The following is a 20,104-nucleotide window of genomic DNA, read 5'->3' as shown; positions in this document are numbered from 1 at the left end:
TGGACTCTGTAGCCACTTGCATCACAGGACCTGCTACTCCATTCTACTCTATGCAGGAGTACAGGATGGGCACTATGACTTGCGGAGGTGGAGATAACTGGTGTTTCATTCTTACTGTTTTTTTGTTGTTTTGTTTTTTTCCCTTCTTCTCGCTCAGATGCTGGCAAGTACTTGGCAGTGGCCTCCCACGACACGTTCATAGACATCTACAACGTGCTGACGAGCAAGCGCGTGGGAATCTGCAAAGGAGCCTCCAGCTACATCACCCACATAGACTGGGACTCGCGCGGTAAGGACACCACCACGCTGGGACAACCTGAAAATAGCAGCAGATTGATGGGGGGTGGGTGGGGGTCCTTAGTAAAAGCCTAATTGGGTGAAAACCAGTTAATTTTACAGTAATCTGATTAAGTATGGTGATGTTGTTGTTAAACTGAATTATCACGTAATGAAGTGTGAATCTTTAAGACAAGAGTGAGCAGAAGCAATGAGACGTGGTGGGATGCACAGGAAGGATTTTCTCACTGTCTTAATTAAACTGATCTGTGCTGAGGCTCCTGTGATTAGGCACCAAAGTGTCCAAAAAAACAGATCTGTTCTAATAGCTTGCGGGTGCAGAGCCACAAGGATATTGTTAGTACAGCAATACAGTACCTAGTACTCACATAGAATAGAATGACAGTACAAGGGAAGTCGAGGAAGAGAGAAGAGGGATAGGCAGGATAGGGAGGAAAGTAGTGGTACGTGCTAGATAAAGTGTGTCCAGCTGTTAGTGCTGAGAGAGGAGGTACCCTTGGAAGGTTTGGGTCTTCAGGAGGTTTTTGAAGATGGAGAGGGATGCCCCTGCTCTGGTAGGCACTGGTAGCGCATTCCACCAACGGGGAAATGACAGACGAGAAAAGTTTGGATTGCTGTGAGCATACGGGTGGCAGAGCCAGGCGTTTATTAGAAGAGGGCAGCGGGCGGGAGATGGCTTACGCCTGTATGAGGGCATTCGAGTACGAGGGTGCAGAATCGGTGACTACTTTGTAGGCAAGCATTAGCAATATGTATTTAATGTGGGTGGCTACTGATAGCCAGTGAAGCTCAATGAGTAGATCGATGGGGGATCTACTTAATGTACTAAATGTGTAGGGATGTACTTAAATCTGATTGGACATGTACAGCTCTAATGGGATCAATAGCTCTGTTGTTCCACGTCATTGGACTGGGTTTCATGTGCTTAGATAGAACTCGATGTAATTGGCTGCTTGGGTTCCATGTGCTTAGATAGAACTTGATGTGATTGGCTGCTTGGGTTCCACGTGCTTAGATAGAACTCGATGTGATTGGCTGCTTGCAGGAAAGCTACTGCAGGTGAACACTGGGGCCAAAGAGCAGCTGTTCTTCGAGGCACCTCGAGGTCGGAGACAGACCATCAACACCACTGAGGTGCTCATGCACACTTCTCTACATACCTACATCTCTATGTGCTATACTGGAACTGTATATATAATAAGTTGTAATAATCAACAGCATATTGGTATTTTAATGAAATAGGTTTATGAGATATTTGTATACCTAAGATCTTCAAACGATTTGTGATGTGTCTCTTAGTAGTCAGAAGAACCTATAATTGACTGACATTGTGTACTGTCTGTCTGTATGTGTGTATGTCTGTGTGTGTCTGTGTGTGTGTGTGTGTGTGTGTGTGCGTGCGTGTACGTATGCATATGTGTGTGTGTATGTCTGTGTGTGTGTGCGTGTGGTGTGCGTATATGTATGTGTGTGTGTGTATGTCTGTGTGTGTGTGTATGTCTGTGTGTGTGTCTGTGTGTGTGTGTGTGTGTGTGTGTGTGTGTGTGTGTGTCTCTCTGTGTGTGTCCAGTTTGAGAAGGTGGAGTGGGCCAGCTGGACATCGGTGCTAGGCCCCACCTGCGAGGGCATCTGGCCAACGCTGAGTTTCGTCAACGCCTCGTCGCTCACCAAAGACAAGAAGCTGCTGGCCACCGGAGACGACTTTGGCTTCCTCAAGCTCTTCAGCTTCCCCTGCAAGGTGACTCAGCACATTTCAGGGAATCAGATTAATCAAATCAAACCAAGTTTTGGCCTCAACTCACTGACTTTTTTAAAAGTTCCACTGTAGTTTCTGTTCCATCTTTATCCATATTCCCACTTGCTCTTAGTGCTGCCTGTGCTAAGGTAGTTGGATTACATATTCTCAGATAGATTCTCATATACTAGATATATACCTTTGATGTACCCTATAGATAAACCTTTGATACACCTTATAAGACATACCTTACATATATCTTTGATGTACCTTATAGATATACCTTTGTATATCTTTAATATACCTGAAAAACTGCACTGTTGGTGTAAAGACCATAGATAGAATTGGTGCCAATGTGAGTGTTCACAAGACAGCCATGTTCGGGTGCCTCCGCCACAGGGTCAGTTTGGCAAGTTCAAGCGCTACGTGGGCCACAGTGCCAACGTCACCAACGTCCGCTGGTCCCATGACGACACCATGCTGCTGTCGGTGGGCGGGGCCGACACGGCGCTGATGATCTGGGCGCGCGAGGCAGGGGTGGCGCGCGAGAACAAAGCCGTGGACAGCGAGGAGTCCGACGACGATGCGGATGACGACGGAGGTGAGTGTGTGTGTGTGTGTGTGTGTGTGTGTGGGTGTGTGTGTGCGTGTGTGTGTGTGTTTGGGTGTGAGTCTGTATGTGTGTTTTTGTGTAAGATAGATAGATAGATAGATAGATACTTTATTGATCCCCAGGGGAAATTCAAGGTCAAGTCAGAGTGAGGTGCGTGTTAGTAGGCGTGTGTTTTGTGTATGTTATTTTGTTAGTATTTAACATAGACTGTATACATACAGTCTGGTATTTAAACAACATGGATCACACAACCTGCTACGATTCATACCCTTGATGGATTCAAACAGGTCAAAGGTCACTTGAGTCAACCATAAACATGGAAATGACCCCATTATCAAACCTGACCGTAAAACGTTAAAAAAGGGAGGCATTGGTTCTGACTGACCACGACTTCTCCTGCGTGCAGGTTACGACAGCGACGTGGCCAGAGAGAGGACCACTGACTACACCACCAAGGTGTACGCGGTCAGCATCCGCGAGATGAGCGGCACCAAACCCCACCTGCAGCAGAAGGAGGTGCTGGTGGATGAGAGGTGAGCATGCTCACTCACTGGCTTGTGTTCTCATTCACTAACTGGTGGTGTTGGTGGAGCAGATGAAGTAATGGCCCAAAGTCATATTTTATAATAATAAATAAATAAATGCAAGAGATATTATTTATTTTTTTATTAACTTATTAATTTAAGTTTTTATTTATTTATTTATTTATTTATTTATTTATTTATTTATTTTTTTATTTGCAGTCATGTTTTGAGCCCCTGTCGCTGCACATAAAATAAAAAACTTAAATGGGAGCTCCTTGGTGTGCGGATCAACTCTTATCTCTTGTATACTAATATGCTTTAGATCCTTCACCCAAGGGCTTCCAAAGGGCTTTTGGTGTGGGATGTGCATGGTCTCTCGTTGTTTCTCTAACCAAAGCCATATGTTTTGCATGCCTTGTGTCCCTACTGAGCAGAGGTGGGAAAAGTCCAGCTTCAGAAAGTCTCATCATGTATTGGTTCTACCTGTGCTAAATGTCTCACAAATCAGCTTGTTTACCTGGCTGAGGAGTTGAGCTTATCAGCTGGTTTAAGCGAATGGTTGGAACAGACATGTGGTAGGACTTTTATTCTCTGAAGCCAAACTTTTCCACCCCTGCTACTGAGAGAAAGAGAGAGAGAGAGAGAGAGAGAGAGAGAGAGAAAGAAAGAAAGAGAGAGAGAGAGAGAAGTGAGGGAGTGTGTTCTAGATACTGTACAGGGTTCCCACGGGTCATGGAATTTCTGGAATATCATGGAATTTTGGAAAGTCTATTCCAGACATGGAAAGTCAGGGAATTGTATCATGTTTGGGTCAAAGTCATGGAATATCAGGGAATTTTGTTGTAGCAGTTTAAAACTGACTTGCCAAAATGCATTAATACAAATATTTCTACACAGAACTGGTGTATATCTGGTTATTTGCTTTAGTGCTTCCTTGAGTATCCCAACTTTGTTTTTTCAATGACCATTTATTCATCTCCCACTCTAAAAAGTAAAATATTCTTGAACGCTATACGTTAGTAAATAGTATAGTAAGTCATGGAAATTCAGTTTTTTTTATCAGGGAAAGTCAGGGAAAAGTCATGGAATTTTACATTTGACTTAGAGTGGGAACCATGACTGTATGCTTTGGCAACACCTTCTTCACGAATTGTCATGCCAATAAAAACGTTTTGAATTTGAATTTGAGTGACTGGTGAGAGGGATAGGGGGTGAGTGAGAGAGAGAGAGAGAGAGAGGGGATGAGTGAGTGTGTGAGAGAGACAGAGGAGATGTGTGCTGCTGACTGCAGTCTGTCTGTCTGGTCTGTGTCTCTTAGACCACCGGTGAGCAGAGCTGCCCCGATGCCAGACAAACTACTCAAGAACAACGTCACCAAGAAGAAGAAGCTGGTAGAGGTAGGTGGTGGTTTGACGAGTGATACAGTGCTTTACATGATGCTTTGCCAGTCCTATTAAATAGCCTAGAATAGTCTCAATTATTCCAACCCCGTCACTCAAAGACACAGAGAGCTTCCATTTAAATGAAAAAGAGCAAAGTCACTTGATGAGCAAAGTGTCTCGTGCATGAACTAAAGGTGGCGTGTGAGGCCACTGAGCTGATCCACCGATGTCTAGGCTCAGGACCTTGCTCTTGCTTGGTTTTAAATTAGCTAATAGATTTTGCCTCGTTAGTAAATTAGCAAATAGATTTTGCCTCGTTAGTAATTATTATAGTTAGATATTAGACTTTGCACTTTGCCCGACTTTTAAATTAGAGCCCCATGTCACATAGAGACTGATCTGTAGGGTTTCAACTTGGGACACTGTAGTGAACTCTAGGTCTTCATCTGCTGGACGCATTTTTGATATTATATTGTCGTATACAAACATGTCTGATATTTTTTCTTATACATATACAATCACAGCAATTCTTTGAATATAACTACAAAACAGCAATGTGTTACCAGTTATGCATTCCTATAAATCATTTTCTTGCTTGCTTGCTTGTTTGCTTTCTTTCTTTCTTTCTTTCTTTCTTTCTCTCCTTCGTCCACTCTTCCCTCCACCTGTTGTCTGGGAGCTACAGGAGCTGCAGCTGGATCATGTGTTTGGTTACCGTGGCTTCGACTGCAGGAACAACCTGCACTACCTCAACGACGGCAACGACATCATCTTCCACACGGCCGCCGCCGCCATCATACAGAGCCTCTCTGCAGGTACACAGTCACACACACACACACACACACACACACACACACTTAGCTCTGTATTTCTCATGCACACACTTTCCTCTGGCTTCCTGTCGCTCTTTTCGGTTAACAAACAGTGCAGCCTTATTACCATTTTTACACACAATTTCTATAGACACACATTTTCTACAGTTTGTTATTCGTCCCATTGCTATTGAATAGTTTGGCTGGTAAGTACCGGTAGGCAGCCCTGTGATACTTTGGTTTGAGTATGATGCCCTCTTGTGGTTGTTGTTGAAATAACATAACAGTACTAGCTGATAATGTTGTGACGTTGAAGTTATAAATGATGGTATCAAAATAAGGGTCCTCTCATATTACTTGCAATAGTATTTATCTACATTTCTGCATCTCTCTGTCTTTCACTCTCTCACTCTCTCTCTATCTCTCTCCTTTCTGTAGGAACACAAACCTTCTATCTGGAGCACACTGACGATATCCTGTGTCTCACGGTCAATCAACATCCGAAATACCAAAACATCATCGCCACTGGACAAATAGGTGCGAGTGCCATGACCGAACCACTGCTATATTCATCCGTTTGTTTTGAGAGGAAATCCAGCAGGTGTGAGTGACCTACAACACAGGGACAGTCTGACCGCTACATTTGTTACTTTTTATACTTTATCAAGCTTAGCCTATAATGACAACAGGCCCTCACACAAGTCATTACCCATAATGCTTTAGTTGAGTCACAGGCCCTCACATAAGTCATTACCCATAATGCTTTAGTTGAGCCACATGCTTTTTTGCGGACACTCTGCTGACACTCTCTCTCACTGTTTGTTGAGTATACCCAGCTCCTCTGGCTCCTGTCTAATGATTGTTTGCCACTTTTATTTGATTTTATCCGGGTTGAGGTTCAGAGATTGAAAGGCTTCCCTAGAGTGCTGTTAGCTGATTAACATGCAGCGGTCTTGGCCCAGAACTTGGCGAGGCCTTGGCCGGGACACCCATCCACACTGAGCTCAGCTGCTGCAGAGCTCTTTATTATGTTTACACGCTGAACCTCATCGGAGGGAGGACGCCTCCAGCCGTTACCGGCACCAACACAAAATTGACCGTTTTCAGCAGTGCCTTTCAATGCTGATCATCAGGAAATCGTCCATTTTATCATTTTGATCTATCAGAGTATTAAAATGTATTCTGTATTAAAATGACATCTGTGCACGATAACGGCTCATTTCAGTTGCTATTGGAGATGATTTAATATGTCAGAGATTGAACAGCCAACAGAGAGCCACTGGGCTGGAGTTGGCCCAGCCCTCCCTTACGAAAAAAATAACTATAGGAATATTAAAGTATTTTGAGACAAATTGTTACACTAATAGTATACATTAACCGCACCAGTGTATTAAGAGCAGTGCCCAATAGCCCAATGAATCAGAATCAGATCGCGATCGCTTTAATGAGAAGAATGAAGAAAAGAAATGCATTCCCATGTATAGCATCCCCCTCATGTATTAACCTCACAGCTGAAGAAATTTAGCTAAATCAATGTACAAACCTTGGTTAATAGGCACGACATCACAGTACTAATCTTATAGGAATACTATAGCTATCACAGGAATCTTAGAGTATTTTTGGACATACTATAGAAGTACTACAGGAACACAATAGAGAGTAAGGATATTACAGAGGTATTACAGAACATCACAGAATGTGTTATACACTACCATAGAACTACCATAGAAATCGTATAGGATTACTATAGTGCTTAGTTATTTTTCGTAAGGGCTCCACTGAGTTTGGGTCTCAACCATCTGGATGAGTTCATTAACCCAGTTCTGTAACCAGCATGTAGAACTAATGTGCAGCTACTGTAGCTGAACACGTTGGACGGGGAGAACTAAAACAGCACGGCTCTCACTCTCTGAACCTGAATGTGGATGTAGCTGTGTTGTAATGGCTCTCATTTGGAGATCTTTGTTTGTTTGTACCTTTGTTTGTTTGTTTGTTTGTTTGTTTGTTTTCTCTGCATCTCTCTGTGGGGTGCGGAGTCTCAACATCATTTTCCGTTTTTTTTTAAAAGCGCTGGCTGACTCACTGCTTGTTTTGTTTCTGTTGATATGCCTCTTCATCCTCCACCTCCATCTCCTCTCCATCCCTCCACACCTCTACTCGCTTCTCTCCATCACAGGAGATGTGAATGACCTGCCAGGTAAGATAATGGTGGCTGTCTTCCCTTTGGTGTCTCTTCCTGCGTCTGATGAGTTTGAGCTCTCCTGGGTGGTCCTCTGTAATGGAGGGGCAGGGAATGAGGGAGAGAGAGAGATCATTTATTTTTAGAATTTATTTACTTTTCTATAAAGGAACACGCTAGCCTGACGTTGTCATACTCAAATTCTAGTCAGAATATGAGTCTGATACTGCTCCATTGGGACGTAATTATGGGGCGTGCTTCAACCGATACAGGGGGGGAATGCCTCTGCACTCAATTAGATAGACCTAACCAATCAGAGCAACAAAATAGCTTACCGTGAGGTGTAGGAAGAAAACACACGAACCATCCTTCTGCTCCTATATCCCCTCCGTTTTTAAAAATAATTCTGTTGAACAGTGATAGGCTATAAACATGTTAAACAGCTGGGAAAGGCTGTCGCAAATCCCTCGAACAGGTGGTCAATCAGAGATTTCAAACGAACGAGGGAACATGTCGCAATGCAACAGCGCTGTTTTCCCTTGATGAAAGTGAAACCACCAGTTTTCCCACATCTCAACTTTGGCCAAAGTTTTCAGAAATAATCGTTTTCAGTGATACAAACTCATTAAATAATATGAATTTTCCATATGGGGTCTTAAAAGCCATGTATCCTTCTAGCCACAGCGTTTTGTTAAGCCTAATCTAAGCGTGCTCAGATGACGTGATAGACCAAGCGCTGTTGCTCACCTGTCCATCATCGTAAAGCCTGATTTGATTGGTCCGCCTGATTTAGGGCGAGCATACTTGCCCCACAATGGAGCAATGCCAGACCGAACTTCCCGTGGGGCGGGGATAAGTTCAGAATGGCACCCAGGCTAGGAACACACCATAATTTTGGGAAATTAGCTTAATCACTGTCTCCGCCAGAGTTAGATAAGATGATACACACCATTCTCGTCTCTGGGCGTGCATTAATCAGTCTGAAGCACCCACCGTTAGCATAGCTTAGCATAGTTCATTGAGCTGGGCACTCTGAGGAACTGCCCACCGTGATTTGTGTGTGTGTGTGTGTGTGTTTGTATCCTTGTACCATTTTCTTCATGTGGACATAAATAAATGTGTTAAAATGTGTGTGTGTGTGTGTGTGCATGTGAGTGACGACTGAGTTGTAGAATGCTTGTTTAGAACTCCAGTTCTTGTGTCCCTCCATCACAGTATAAACAAGTCCCGTCTCCCTGTCTGTGTTTTAGGGATAACCGTACATTCAGTAGTTGCCCCCAGTGGCAATAAGCAGGAGTGGGATTGCTCAGTGTAGCCTGCTGATGTAACGCTGCTGATAGATAAAGTATCATCATGTAGAAGGGGATTGTGTAGCATGATCATGTGACAGATTCTTCATGGCCTCCAGCTCATATATGGTCATAGCTTGGCCATCAGGCATTAAAAAAAGAGTATATTAACCAAAAGTGTACATATATACACCAATAGTCAAACATATAATATGACAGATAACCAAGTTGGGGAAATCCAGCTTCAGAAAGTAAAGGTCATATCACGTCATTTTTGTCATACTTCCATTAACTAAAGCAGCTGATTCTGCTTGAAGAATAACTCCTCTTCAGCCAGGTAGAACCAGTTGATCAGTGAAATCACCTGTTTAAGTGCACAGGTAGAACCAAATGCACAGACTTTTACGTTATGAAGACTGGATTTTTCCTCCTCGGCAGAAATACCAGGAAGCAACTCACATACCTTCTGACTTTTTGACCTTTTGACTGTTGTGTGGGCAGGCATGGCTCCCTCCATCCACGTGTGGGACGCCATGAGCAAGCAGACGCTGTCGGTGCTGCGCTGCTCCCACTCCAAGGGTGTGGGCTACGTCAACTTCAGCGCCACCGGGAAGCTGCTGCTCTCCGTGGGCGTGGAGCCGGAACATTCCATCACCGTGTGGCGCTGGCAGGAAGGTGAGGAAGACGTGCGCACACGAGTGTGTGCATGTGTGCGTGTGTGTGTGTGTGTGTGTGTTCAATGCATACAAATGGATGGGAGTGTTAGACGATTGTTATACAGTGTGTTGCTTGTTGGGGGAAGAGATGTGTTGGGGGAGAGAGGAAAGTGTGTGTGTGTGTGTGTGTGTGTGCATAGAGGAAGGAATAACATTCCTATTCCCATAGCTTGTAGTTTTGATATATTTGCAATACTTAAATGCCATATATATATTAAAACACATACCAATGGTGTGTTCCTGACTCTCCTCAGGCACAAAGGTGAGCAGTAAAGGGGGCCACACAGACCGCATCTTCGTGGCCGAGTTCCGTCCTGACTCGGACACCCAGTTTGTGTCGGTGGGTGTCAAACACATCAAGTTCTGGACGCTGGTGGGCGGCTCGCTTATGTACAAGAAGGGCGTGATCGGGACAGTGGAGGATGGACGCATGCAGACCATGCTCTCTGTGGCCTTTGGGGCTGTGAGTATTGTGTTTTTAGATTTAAGATTTTTTTTTTTTTTCGAAAATATGAAAAAATTACAATCTGCATAGACTATTGCAAATTTGCAAGTTATAGGTCATAAATAACTATTTAAGTACTTTAACTACTTAAAAGAAATGTTAGTTAAAAGAAATGGGGACACGAAATGCAGCACATGATAAAGCACAAGTATATCATGAAATATGGATATGTATGTTCATTTAAGTAGTCAAAATAACAAAGAAATACAGTATATTAATTGAGTTACTGATAAATATTATTGTGTTATCTGTGTTGTCTTAAATAACAATGAAATAACTGTGACATTTTGGTCATCTGAGTATTTTTCTGTGTTCTCTCTCTGTGTCAAGAACAACCTGACCTTTACGGGGGCCATCAATGGTGACGTGTACGTGTGGCGTGAGCACTTCCTGGTGCGGGTGGTGGCTAAGGCGCACACGGGGCCAGTGTTCACCATGTACACCACACTCAGAGACGGCCTCATCGTCACCGGGGGCAAGGAGCGGCCGTGAGTGGACACCGTTTTTTAAAACCTTTATTATGCGGCGCTTCACAATGCCAGTAGAATGCTTGGGATTTCCCAACGTTCTACGGTCAAATATGCACCATGTAATGACCGCTGAAACATATAATGACCGCTGTCAATGGCAACGGGTTTTGTGCTTCTGATTCACGTCTTTTATATCACTCGGCTGGTAGTCCGGTCACTTACTGTATATATTTTAATCTAACTAGCTGCAATCGAACATGATTGATTTGTCTACCATCCAATATGGAATCCAATATTTGGTGGTATATTTGTATTCTATCCGTAACACCCTTGATTTACCCATTCCACAATTGATCTCTCTCTCTCTCTCTCTCGCTCTGTGTGTGTGCGTGTGTGTGTGTGTGGGTATGTGTGTACAGCACTAAAGAGGGTGGGGCAGTCAAGCTGTGGGATCAGGAGATGAAGAGGTGCCGAGCGTTCCAGCTAGAGACGGGTCTACCGGTGGAGAATGTTCGCTCCGTCTGCCGTGGAAAAGTATGCTTCACACATACACACACACACACACACACACATGAGAGAGAGAGAGATGGTTAGTCGTCAGTTGCACATTATATACAGGAGGCGTATCGCTATTTGCAAGAAACAAATGTTTATTAGTGTATCAACTGTAAATCTGAAAAACACAAATTCTGAAAATACACCATACATAAATAAGTTTATTCTGGGTGACCTTGTCAGATATGAGATCAAGAACATACTCCATTAACCAACCATTGTGTGTGTGTGTGTGTGTGTGTGTGTGTGTGTGTGTGTGTGTTGTATCCAGAAATTAAGTTTTAAATGTTTTGACATGTCTGCCCTGCTCTGTGCAGCTTGTTGTCTGTGTTAAATTAGTATTAACATAGTTTAGGCCAGTGGTCTAAAAATCCTGGCCCGCAAGACACCTTCTTGCAGCCCCTTGGTTGATTTATATTTGTACTGAGATTCGGCCTGCATGTTGCGTTTCGTTTTTTCCGTTTGCTTCTAAAGAACTGGCTGCGTGGTTTTTCAAATTTCGGTTGCTAAACACACCATCTAAATGTAGTTTGAGACGGACAGAAATGATAAAGACTGGCTCGTCTTCTGTTCTGGCATGCCCCCGGACCCCCAGAGCATTTGGGGCGCCCCAACATTTCTAGTGATGCCCCTGACCTCAGTATTTGAGAAATCCTGGCTACAGCCTTGCACACACATACACACACACACACACACACACATACACAAGTTCATTGGGATGTTTATTCAAAGCTTACTCAACGTGAAATGATGTCTACAGTTTACATTCACGCTTGATGGGAAAGCAGGTCAGAACTAGACTGTGATGAATACACTTATCACTTTGTCACTATTACTGGAGCATGATTGTTACTGCTTTGGATGAAGATGGAGGTGCTATTGACCTGTTGTCTGACCAACCACAGGGCAAGATCCTGGTGGGCACCAAGGACGGCGAGATCATCGAGGTGGGCGAGAAGAATGCCGCGTCCAACACCATGATCAACGGGCACACGCAGGGACGCATCTGGGGCCTGGCCACGCACCCCACCAAAGACGTGTTCATCTCGGCCAGCGACGACGGCTCCATCCGCATGTGGGACCTGGGGGACAAGGTGAGGACGAGGCAGGGACGCAAAGGGGCAAGGAGGACACGGGAGACAGGGTGGGGAAGAAGGAAGGAGAAAGAGAGAGAGGGAGACGGGAGGAAACAGAGAGAGAGAGAGTGAGAGAGAGAGAGAGAGAGAGAGAGAGAAAACTCTCTCGGCAACTTCTTGAGCAGTGCTGCTGGGAAACCACGTACAGTAAGTGGTTCCATGTGTTCTGTTTGGATGATAATGACAACAGATGGTTAAAGTACTCTAGAAAAAAAGAATTGATGGAACATTGCACAGCAACACTGATCAACAATGTGTATCATCTTTAATCTGGCCATAGCAGAGAGAGATGGATGAGCATGGAAGAGTGAGAGAGCTGGAATGGATCACTTGTTAGAAAAGGAGAGATGATGGACCATAATGCAGCCATGATCATCAGTGTCTTTGAGTGTCTCGAAAAGTGCTATACAACTTTAATGTATTATTATTAGTAGTAGTAGTATTAGTATTATTACTATTATCAAAAAGTGGGTGAGAGAAGGAGGAGAGCCATGTACTTCATTGTTAAAGTACTTCAGTGTTGTATGTTTTTTGATGTGCACCTGATGATGTCCTGCTCTTACAGCCTCTGTTACAGTGTGTTAATTCTGTTAGCATTTAGCCATGTGTGTTCTTACACAGCCTCTGTTACAGTGTGTAAAGTCTGTTAGCATTTAGCCATGTGTGTTCTTATACTTGTAGTTGAACTTGTACTGCCATGGTCTGTACTAGGCCACAGCAGCTAGAGTGAGGTCTAGACTGACGTCTGTCTGTCGATGATACCCACGATTAATCCATGCCCCATGCCTTCCAAATCTCCCGCCAATTAGACTTGGGTATCTCCTGTCACCGTGGTGACAAATTTTGAGACATGCCAAACAAGTGTCCGGTCAGAAGGTGTGGGGGGTTGGGGGGGGTTGCGGGGGGGTTTGGGTCAGATGAGATCAGATCACATCCAAATCTCCTGCCTCGCCTCGTGATGTCACAAACACAATATAGAGGTGCCAAAATGAACGAGGAAACCAGGTATCCATATATGGGCGTGAGACCTTGAGGAACCTCGGGTGGGGGGTGGTTGCGAGGGGGCGGGGGGCTGCAAGTGAGACTCATGTGATCTGTTACACCAGAGAAAAAAAGGGTGTCAACAAGGAGTAAAGAAGCCTGCTATTACTGAGCTGCGGGACAGCATTGATGGAAGAAAATAGAAAGTTAATTTGTGTATGTGTGCTAGACGTCGCAGGATGATGATGTAGGCCTTATTCTCGCCCCAAAACATGTAGGCTATGCATTGTATTCTCATGCACTTAAACACCTAAAATAACACGCGGGCCTATTTTAGACTATGGAGACTATTTTTATATGTTAGAGCACGCAGTGGCTACGCAGCTAATGTCAGCGCAAGATTTATGCTCCTCACTTGACTTCATGTCGACGTCCTCCACTGATTAATGAGTACACAAGCCAAAGTTACGTCTAATCCTTCGGCAGGCCTGTGTAGTACAGCCAAAATTAATTAACCCCTAGATATCATTCTCAGGTCGCACATTTAAAAAATGAAAAAAAAAAAAAAAAACTTTTAGCAGTGTTGCTCCTGGCCCATGTTTGTGTACTGTCTCTTAATCGGCTTATTAAATTAAATTAAATTAAATTAAAGAGAGTCCACAGTTTGGAAAAGTTCAGGAGGATTGGGAATGCTTGTCTGTTACAGAGACCCTTGATAGGAGAATATAATAGAGAACAAATAAACATCAAAGTATATTATTCTCACCTGTAACATACCTGTGCTTCCAGAAACTTCTAAACAAGGTGAGCCTGGGCCACCCGGCCAAGTGCACGGCCTACAGCCCCAGCGGGGAGATGGTCGCCATCGGCATGGAGAACGGAGAGTTCATCATGCTGCTGGTGAACTCGCTCACCGTCTGGGGCAAGAAGAGGGACCGCAGCATCGCCATCCAGGACATCAGGTACACACACACGCGGCGCGCGCGCGCGCACACACACGCTCACACACATACACACACGCTCACACAAACAAATATTTTCATCTATATATGAATACTGTACATAAAATTATTCACATATTTTGATACTAAAACTGAAGCATTCACCCAACAGACAAACATGAGATTAGAAATACACAATCAGATAACAGACAATAGCAGGGAGCATGACATAGCAGACACACTCACACATACACATTATTTGCTATGTACCCAACAAAAAAATTACACAATGCTAAGCACACGCACACGCACACACACACACACACAGACATGCTGTCTTGTGCAAGTCTAAAGGGCTGTTCACACCAAGAACGGTAACTATAACAATAACAGTAAAAAAGTATCTAGCTAAAATTAATGACGACGTCCACACATAAACTAGAAATATAATAACGCCAACATTGTTATAGTTACAATTTTATCTTTATAGTTACCATTCCTGGTGTGAACAGCCCTTAAGGCGAGGATCACATTAGGCAGCGGCAAGCGGCAAACGTAACGCAACACTCAGACCATAATAAATTCTATCTCGTTCCTATGGTAACACGAATGGTTTGCCTTGAATACGCTCACGTTGCGCTTTGAAAGTTCAACGCTCAGCTTCTTCAACTCTAGCGTTACGCCAGCGTTGCCACCGTTCCGCTGCCGAACCATAAAGAACAATAGGAAACCTGCCGCTTGCTGCTGGCTAATGTGGTCCCCGCCTAAGAATGTACAAATAACCTCCTGACCCCCACACTGCCCTTTCTCCTGTCCAGGTTCAGCCCAGATAACCTCCTGACCCCCACACTGCCCTTTCTCCTGTCCAGGTTCAGCCCAGATAACCTCCTGACCCCCACACTGCCCTTTCTCCTGTCCAGGTTTAGCCCAGATAACCTCCTGACCCCCACACTTTCTCCTGTCCAGGTTCAGCCCTTAAGAGTGTACAGATAACCTCCTGACCCCCACACTTTCTCCTGTCCAGGTTCAGCCCTTAAGAGTGTACAGATAACCTCCTGACCCCCACACTTTCTCCTGTCCAGGTTCAGCCCTTAAGAGTGTACAGATAACGTCCTGACCCCCACACTTTCTCCTGTCCAGGTTCAGCCCTGATAGCCGGCTGCTGGCGGTGGGCTCGGTGGAGAGCGCCGTGGACTTCTACGACCTCACGCTGGGGCCCTCGCTCAACCGCATCGGCTACTGCAAGGACATCCCCGGCTTCGTCATCCAGCTGGACTTCTCCGCAGACAGCAAGTTTATTGGGGTACGCTGGGCCAGCGTGTGTGTGTGTGTGTGTGTTTGTGTGTGTTTGTGTGTGTGTGTGTGTGCAGTTGTGCCACAGTATGCTGCTGGGAATCTGAGTCAGAATCACTGATGCACATAAATGTGTCATCAAGGCAAGTCATGTGATGTTGTGTGTCCATATAGAATGGCACAGTCATTTTAGTTTCAGATCAGTGGTATGGGTGAATAGGTATCCCCCGCCATCTTCAATAGCAAGCAAACCCCCAGATAGTGCAGACAGGGAGGGGGTTGCGGGTGGGGTGAGGGCTGTTCGTTGACAAATGGCTATCAGTGAGTGTCACCCTTCAGTCGCACCAAAGGGGCCCTCTTATGATTTTCTGAACCTGGAGATTTCCACTACTAACCATCAGCCTCCCTGGTTTGCATGAGCAGCTGTCGCTCATCTTTTGATCGGGGTTATATTCAGAAAGCCATTTGGACAACACATCACCAGCTATTTTTAACCTGGAAGTCAGACGGAAAGTGCCATAACGGGGACAGTTTCTATTTGGTGCACAAACACTAACATACTGTACCATATTAGATGCCAAACCGAAAACATCATTCACTTTTAGCAAGTGAAATCAATATCTGGCGGTCGGTTTAATAATAACCAGGATCGCCTTCAACCTTCAAAAATGTTGTCAACGTGTTTATTGATGGCTGCTCTGCATATGGCAATGTAATTTTAGAATTACTGTTAAATTCTATGACCCGGATAGAAGTGTCTATTAACCAATAAGATGCCAAGATATACAAATAGTGTGATGTTGTGGCTTGCTGTGGTTACAGGTTTCCACGGGAATGTACAAGAGGCAGGTCCATGAGGTTCCGAACGGGAAGGTGGTATCAGAGCAGGCCGTCATCGATAGAATCACCTGGGCCACATGGACAAGGTGAGGGGGCACTGTCACTGAGGAATACCGAGGTTTCTAACGACTGGTCAGAACCCAACTCAACAACTCCCGCCGAAAATTCATCACAGTGTTGAATTAACAACAAATAAAGAGTTGGCAACATGCTTTTAGAGTTTGAGTTATGGGTAAAGTATGTGGGTTTGTATATTAGGATACTTGTACCACATAAAAGATATATTTGGTACAAAAAATATTTTGAAAGAAAATTGCAAAAAATACCACATATAAAAAAACATACCACGTTTTAAAAAAAATTGAACAGAGGATGAATGTACTGTATAAATATTTGTAAACTTTAGAGATATTCTGACAGAGACCAGCAAGATGTGTGGTAAACTATTCATGCGTTTACCCATGTAAAGGTTTTAGAAGATCGTTAAGTTGTCATGTGACTGTCCTGTCAGTGTCCTGGGCGATGAGGTGGTGGGAGTGTGGCCACGGAATGCTGAGAAGGCCGACGTCGTCTGCGCCTCTGTCTCGCACGCCGGCCTCAACATCGCGACAGGAGACGACTTCGGCCTCGTCAAGCTCTTCGACTTCCCATGCACAGAAAAATTTGTAAGCGTGATTGATATCCTTAAAGCAACAAAAGGTGTAGAAAAACGAATGATTGTAAAGTGGTTAGAAGAGTTTACATTTAAATAAACAGTGATAAATACCATGGTTTGTAATAATTGGTTATAAACAAGTAAGCATTACTGCTGTGATCATTGTTGTCATGACACCACTATCAGTCATAAATCAGTATAGATATTCGATTAGTATGTCAGTTGGAGCCGGTATCTGATACCTCTCTCTCTCTTTCTCTCTCTCCCAGGCCAAACACAAGCGCTACCTCGGTCACTCTGCGCATGTCACCAACATCCGTTTCTCTGCCGACGACAAGTACGTCATCAGTGTAGGAGGTAGCGACTGCAGGTGTGTTGCCATTGCTTTCTTTCTTTTGTTGATGAACCTTCTTGTTTGTTGGTCTTGGTTTCATACACCTAGATCTCCATATAAGTTGTGGTGTTTTAGTGTGCCATTTTTGTTCCCCACACTCTTCACTTTGTTCAGATTGTTCGTTTGGAAATGTAGTTTCACATGGTTAAGCGCTTTATCTCTTTATTCGCCCCCAGTGTGTTTGTCTGGAAATGCCTGTAACGCGGAGAGTCCTGACAGAGCCCGGTGACTTGAAGATGGGAGTGTGTCTCACTGCCTCTGCGATGCTGCTGCTGCTGCAATTCTTGACCTGAGATGCTGCATTCACCTCAACCACACCTACTACAGTCTACCATACCTACTACGCTCAACCACACCTACTACACTCAACCATACCTACTACGGTCAACCACACCTACTACGGTCAACCACACCTACTACACACAACCATACCTACTACGGTCAACCACACATACTACGGTCAACCCCACGTTATACCGGTAGTCCACCACACCTACTACAGTTTACCACACTCAACCACACCTACTACACTCAACCACACCTACTACAGTTTACCACACTCAACCACACCTACTACAGTCAACTACACCTACTACAGTCTACCACACGTTATAGTCCACCACACCTACTACAGTCAACTACACCTACTACATTCTACCACACCTACTACACTCAACCTCACCTACTAAAGTCAACTATACCTAGTACAGTTCCCCACACCTACTACAGTCTGCCACACCTACTACTACACATTTGCAATTCTCCTCAATTACACCTACAGGAGACCGTTATGAAGCATTTGCATTTCATCTCAACTACACCTATAGGACACCTATAGGATGCACTTGCATATCTCTATTCACTCACAACGAGTGCAGTCTAGAACCTTTGGTGGTTCATTGGCTTGTTTGCCTGGAAAACATTCACAGGTTCTACACAGAACATTCTGATGGACTCCACAGGGTTCTTTGTAGAGGCCTTTGAAGGGTTCGACAGAACCCTTGTCAGCCCTTACGAAACCTTTTTTCCAGCAAAGGGTACTTTATATGCAAAGGGTTCTCTTTGTGACCTCTAGCTTTTTGACGAACCAATGCTGAATCTTAACTAAGGGAGTACTCTACGGAGTGCGGAAAGCTTGTACTCTGCCAGTCAAAATTCATATCTGTACAGATAGATTATGAAAACATAAAGTTGTATATGACAGCTTCAGGTTCCTGGAGATTAACAGATGTGGAAACACATGAAGAGTTTGTGGGAACGACCTGAATTCAGAGTTGTATTTCACAGGTGGTAAGACTACAAGAGAGAGAGAGGTCAGCTTGTTTAATGCAAACAAAATAAACCTCTTCAGAGATTTTCAAGACGTTATGCTTCTAATAATAGCTCCTAGCTAAGAATCTATCTGATTTTACAGCCTAATGTTCAAATACTGGAAGACGAACCAGGTGAAACAGGAGCCAGAAATAAGACCATTACAATATGCGAGAAAATCAACAGACCCGAATGAACTAGAAAAATCTGCATCTGGTTAAATGAAGAATGATTAACTAGTAAGGCTTCCTTGATTAGATCAAGGCAGTTTCTATAAAAGTTTAGCATCTGAGAAAGTTTGTTTATTATCTTTACTACTTGTTCATGTTATGGTAGATGGCGTTTTTGCCATTCCATGAAGTGCAATGTTTACTTTCTCATGTACGTGTTTAAAAAGTGGCAAAAGAACCACTATGATGCCAAGATGTATTTGGGTGGGTTTTGGAATGCAAAAGGGATCATCATATTTTATTTATTTATTTTTTTGCTTCTATATGTGAAGTGCCTTATAAGCATCACCAATGGTAACCACGACAGCGACTTTGTTTCTTTTTCTAATTCTCCTCCATGGTGCTACTCAAGATAAAAGAGTCTAGGGCTTAACTGACGAGTACTTTATTTAAGTTATATGCAAGGATTAAGAGAAGTAATTTATTGACTTGTACATAAAATATCAAACACATTATTGCCCTGTTATTACCACGACCACCTCATTCACCTGTCCAAATATGAAAAGGAGTCTCAGGTGCCGCAAGTGGCAGAAGTACTGTAACTTTACCGTTTGTAGAGGTGTTTTAAATGTGTTATATTTTTGTTAAAATTACCTCTTTATTTTTAAATGTACGTATGTGTATGTATGTATGAATTAACCATTTTTGTGAGGGTTTTGTCTTAAATGGAAGGCATGCAGACTTTGCAACAAACCTACTCTGGTGTTTCAAAATATACAAATCTGCTCCTTCTCTGAGCAGATGAGCTAACTCTATATTAGTCTATATTTTAATGTTGATAGCCAATTATGTATGACTGCAAATGTTGTTGAGTGTGTAGTTGCTTTTTTTGTAACATGTCTAGATAGTCACATAGCTTAATTAAATTGTGAGAGGACAGGAAAACATTTTTTTTGCATGAATATGCTGTAACACATTCCAAATCTGTACTTAAAGTCTATAAGGGATACTGTATTTTACACTTCAAGACGGGAAAGTATGTGTATTAAAGGGTAACTGGTGAAGAGTTTTATATACATAAAGCTGTGAGTGTGTCCTTCAGACTTCAAATCGTAACACTGTCTACAAATAGTGATCTACCGAACACTATCTGGCTCAAGTAGGCCTATATTACAAACTTCAATCTAACAACAAAGCTCAACAGTGTCTTCATGAAGGGTTTACGAGTTGCCCAAACTAAAGTCCCTAACCTAAAAGGAAAAAAAAACAAATCTGTGATTTGACATTTCTTTCAACATTTCCCCCC

The 20,104-nt window shown here is 43.6% G+C and overlaps 1 protein-coding gene across 1 annotated transcript in view; it reads left to right on the top strand.

Moving 5' to 3' along the window:
* LOC121717970 (echinoderm microtubule-associated protein-like 6) overlaps positions 1 to 19,851 on the top strand; it is a 52,373-nt gene extending 32,522 nt beyond the window's left edge. Inside the window, exons 19-38 of the mRNA XM_042102694.1 lie at positions 158 to 289; positions 1,343 to 1,431; positions 1,868 to 2,035; positions 2,432 to 2,633; positions 3,052 to 3,178; positions 4,488 to 4,566; positions 5,237 to 5,366; positions 5,802 to 5,900; positions 7,540 to 7,560; positions 9,333 to 9,506; positions 9,802 to 10,010; positions 10,383 to 10,540; positions 10,942 to 11,056; positions 11,983 to 12,171; positions 13,984 to 14,156; positions 15,276 to 15,438; positions 16,251 to 16,354; positions 16,780 to 16,933; positions 17,193 to 17,293; positions 17,494 to 19,851. Of these exons, the coding sequence (XP_041958628.1) occupies positions 158 to 289; positions 1,343 to 1,431; positions 1,868 to 2,035; positions 2,432 to 2,633; positions 3,052 to 3,178; positions 4,488 to 4,566; positions 5,237 to 5,366; positions 5,802 to 5,900; positions 7,540 to 7,560; positions 9,333 to 9,506; positions 9,802 to 10,010; positions 10,383 to 10,540; positions 10,942 to 11,056; positions 11,983 to 12,171; positions 13,984 to 14,156; positions 15,276 to 15,438; positions 16,251 to 16,354; positions 16,780 to 16,933; positions 17,193 to 17,293; positions 17,494 to 17,518 (2,612 nt within the window). The 3' untranslated portion in view covers positions 17,519 to 19,851. The remainder of the gene's footprint in view (positions 1 to 157; positions 290 to 1,342; positions 1,432 to 1,867; positions 2,036 to 2,431; positions 2,634 to 3,051; positions 3,179 to 4,487; positions 4,567 to 5,236; positions 5,367 to 5,801; positions 5,901 to 7,539; positions 7,561 to 9,332; positions 9,507 to 9,801; positions 10,011 to 10,382; positions 10,541 to 10,941; positions 11,057 to 11,982; positions 12,172 to 13,983; positions 14,157 to 15,275; positions 15,439 to 16,250; positions 16,355 to 16,779; positions 16,934 to 17,192; positions 17,294 to 17,493) is intronic.
* The last annotated feature ends 253 nt before the right edge of the window (positions 19,852 to 20,104 follow it).

Source organism: Alosa sapidissima, chromosome 9, assembly GCF_018492685.1.
Source record: "Alosa sapidissima isolate fAloSap1 chromosome 9, fAloSap1.pri, whole genome shotgun sequence".
NCBI classification, from domain to species: domain Eukaryota; kingdom Metazoa; phylum Chordata; class Actinopteri; order Clupeiformes; family Clupeidae; genus Alosa; species Alosa sapidissima.
Note: the sequence above shows the minus strand (reverse complement) of the source record. Positions and strands in the feature narration are given on the sequence as shown.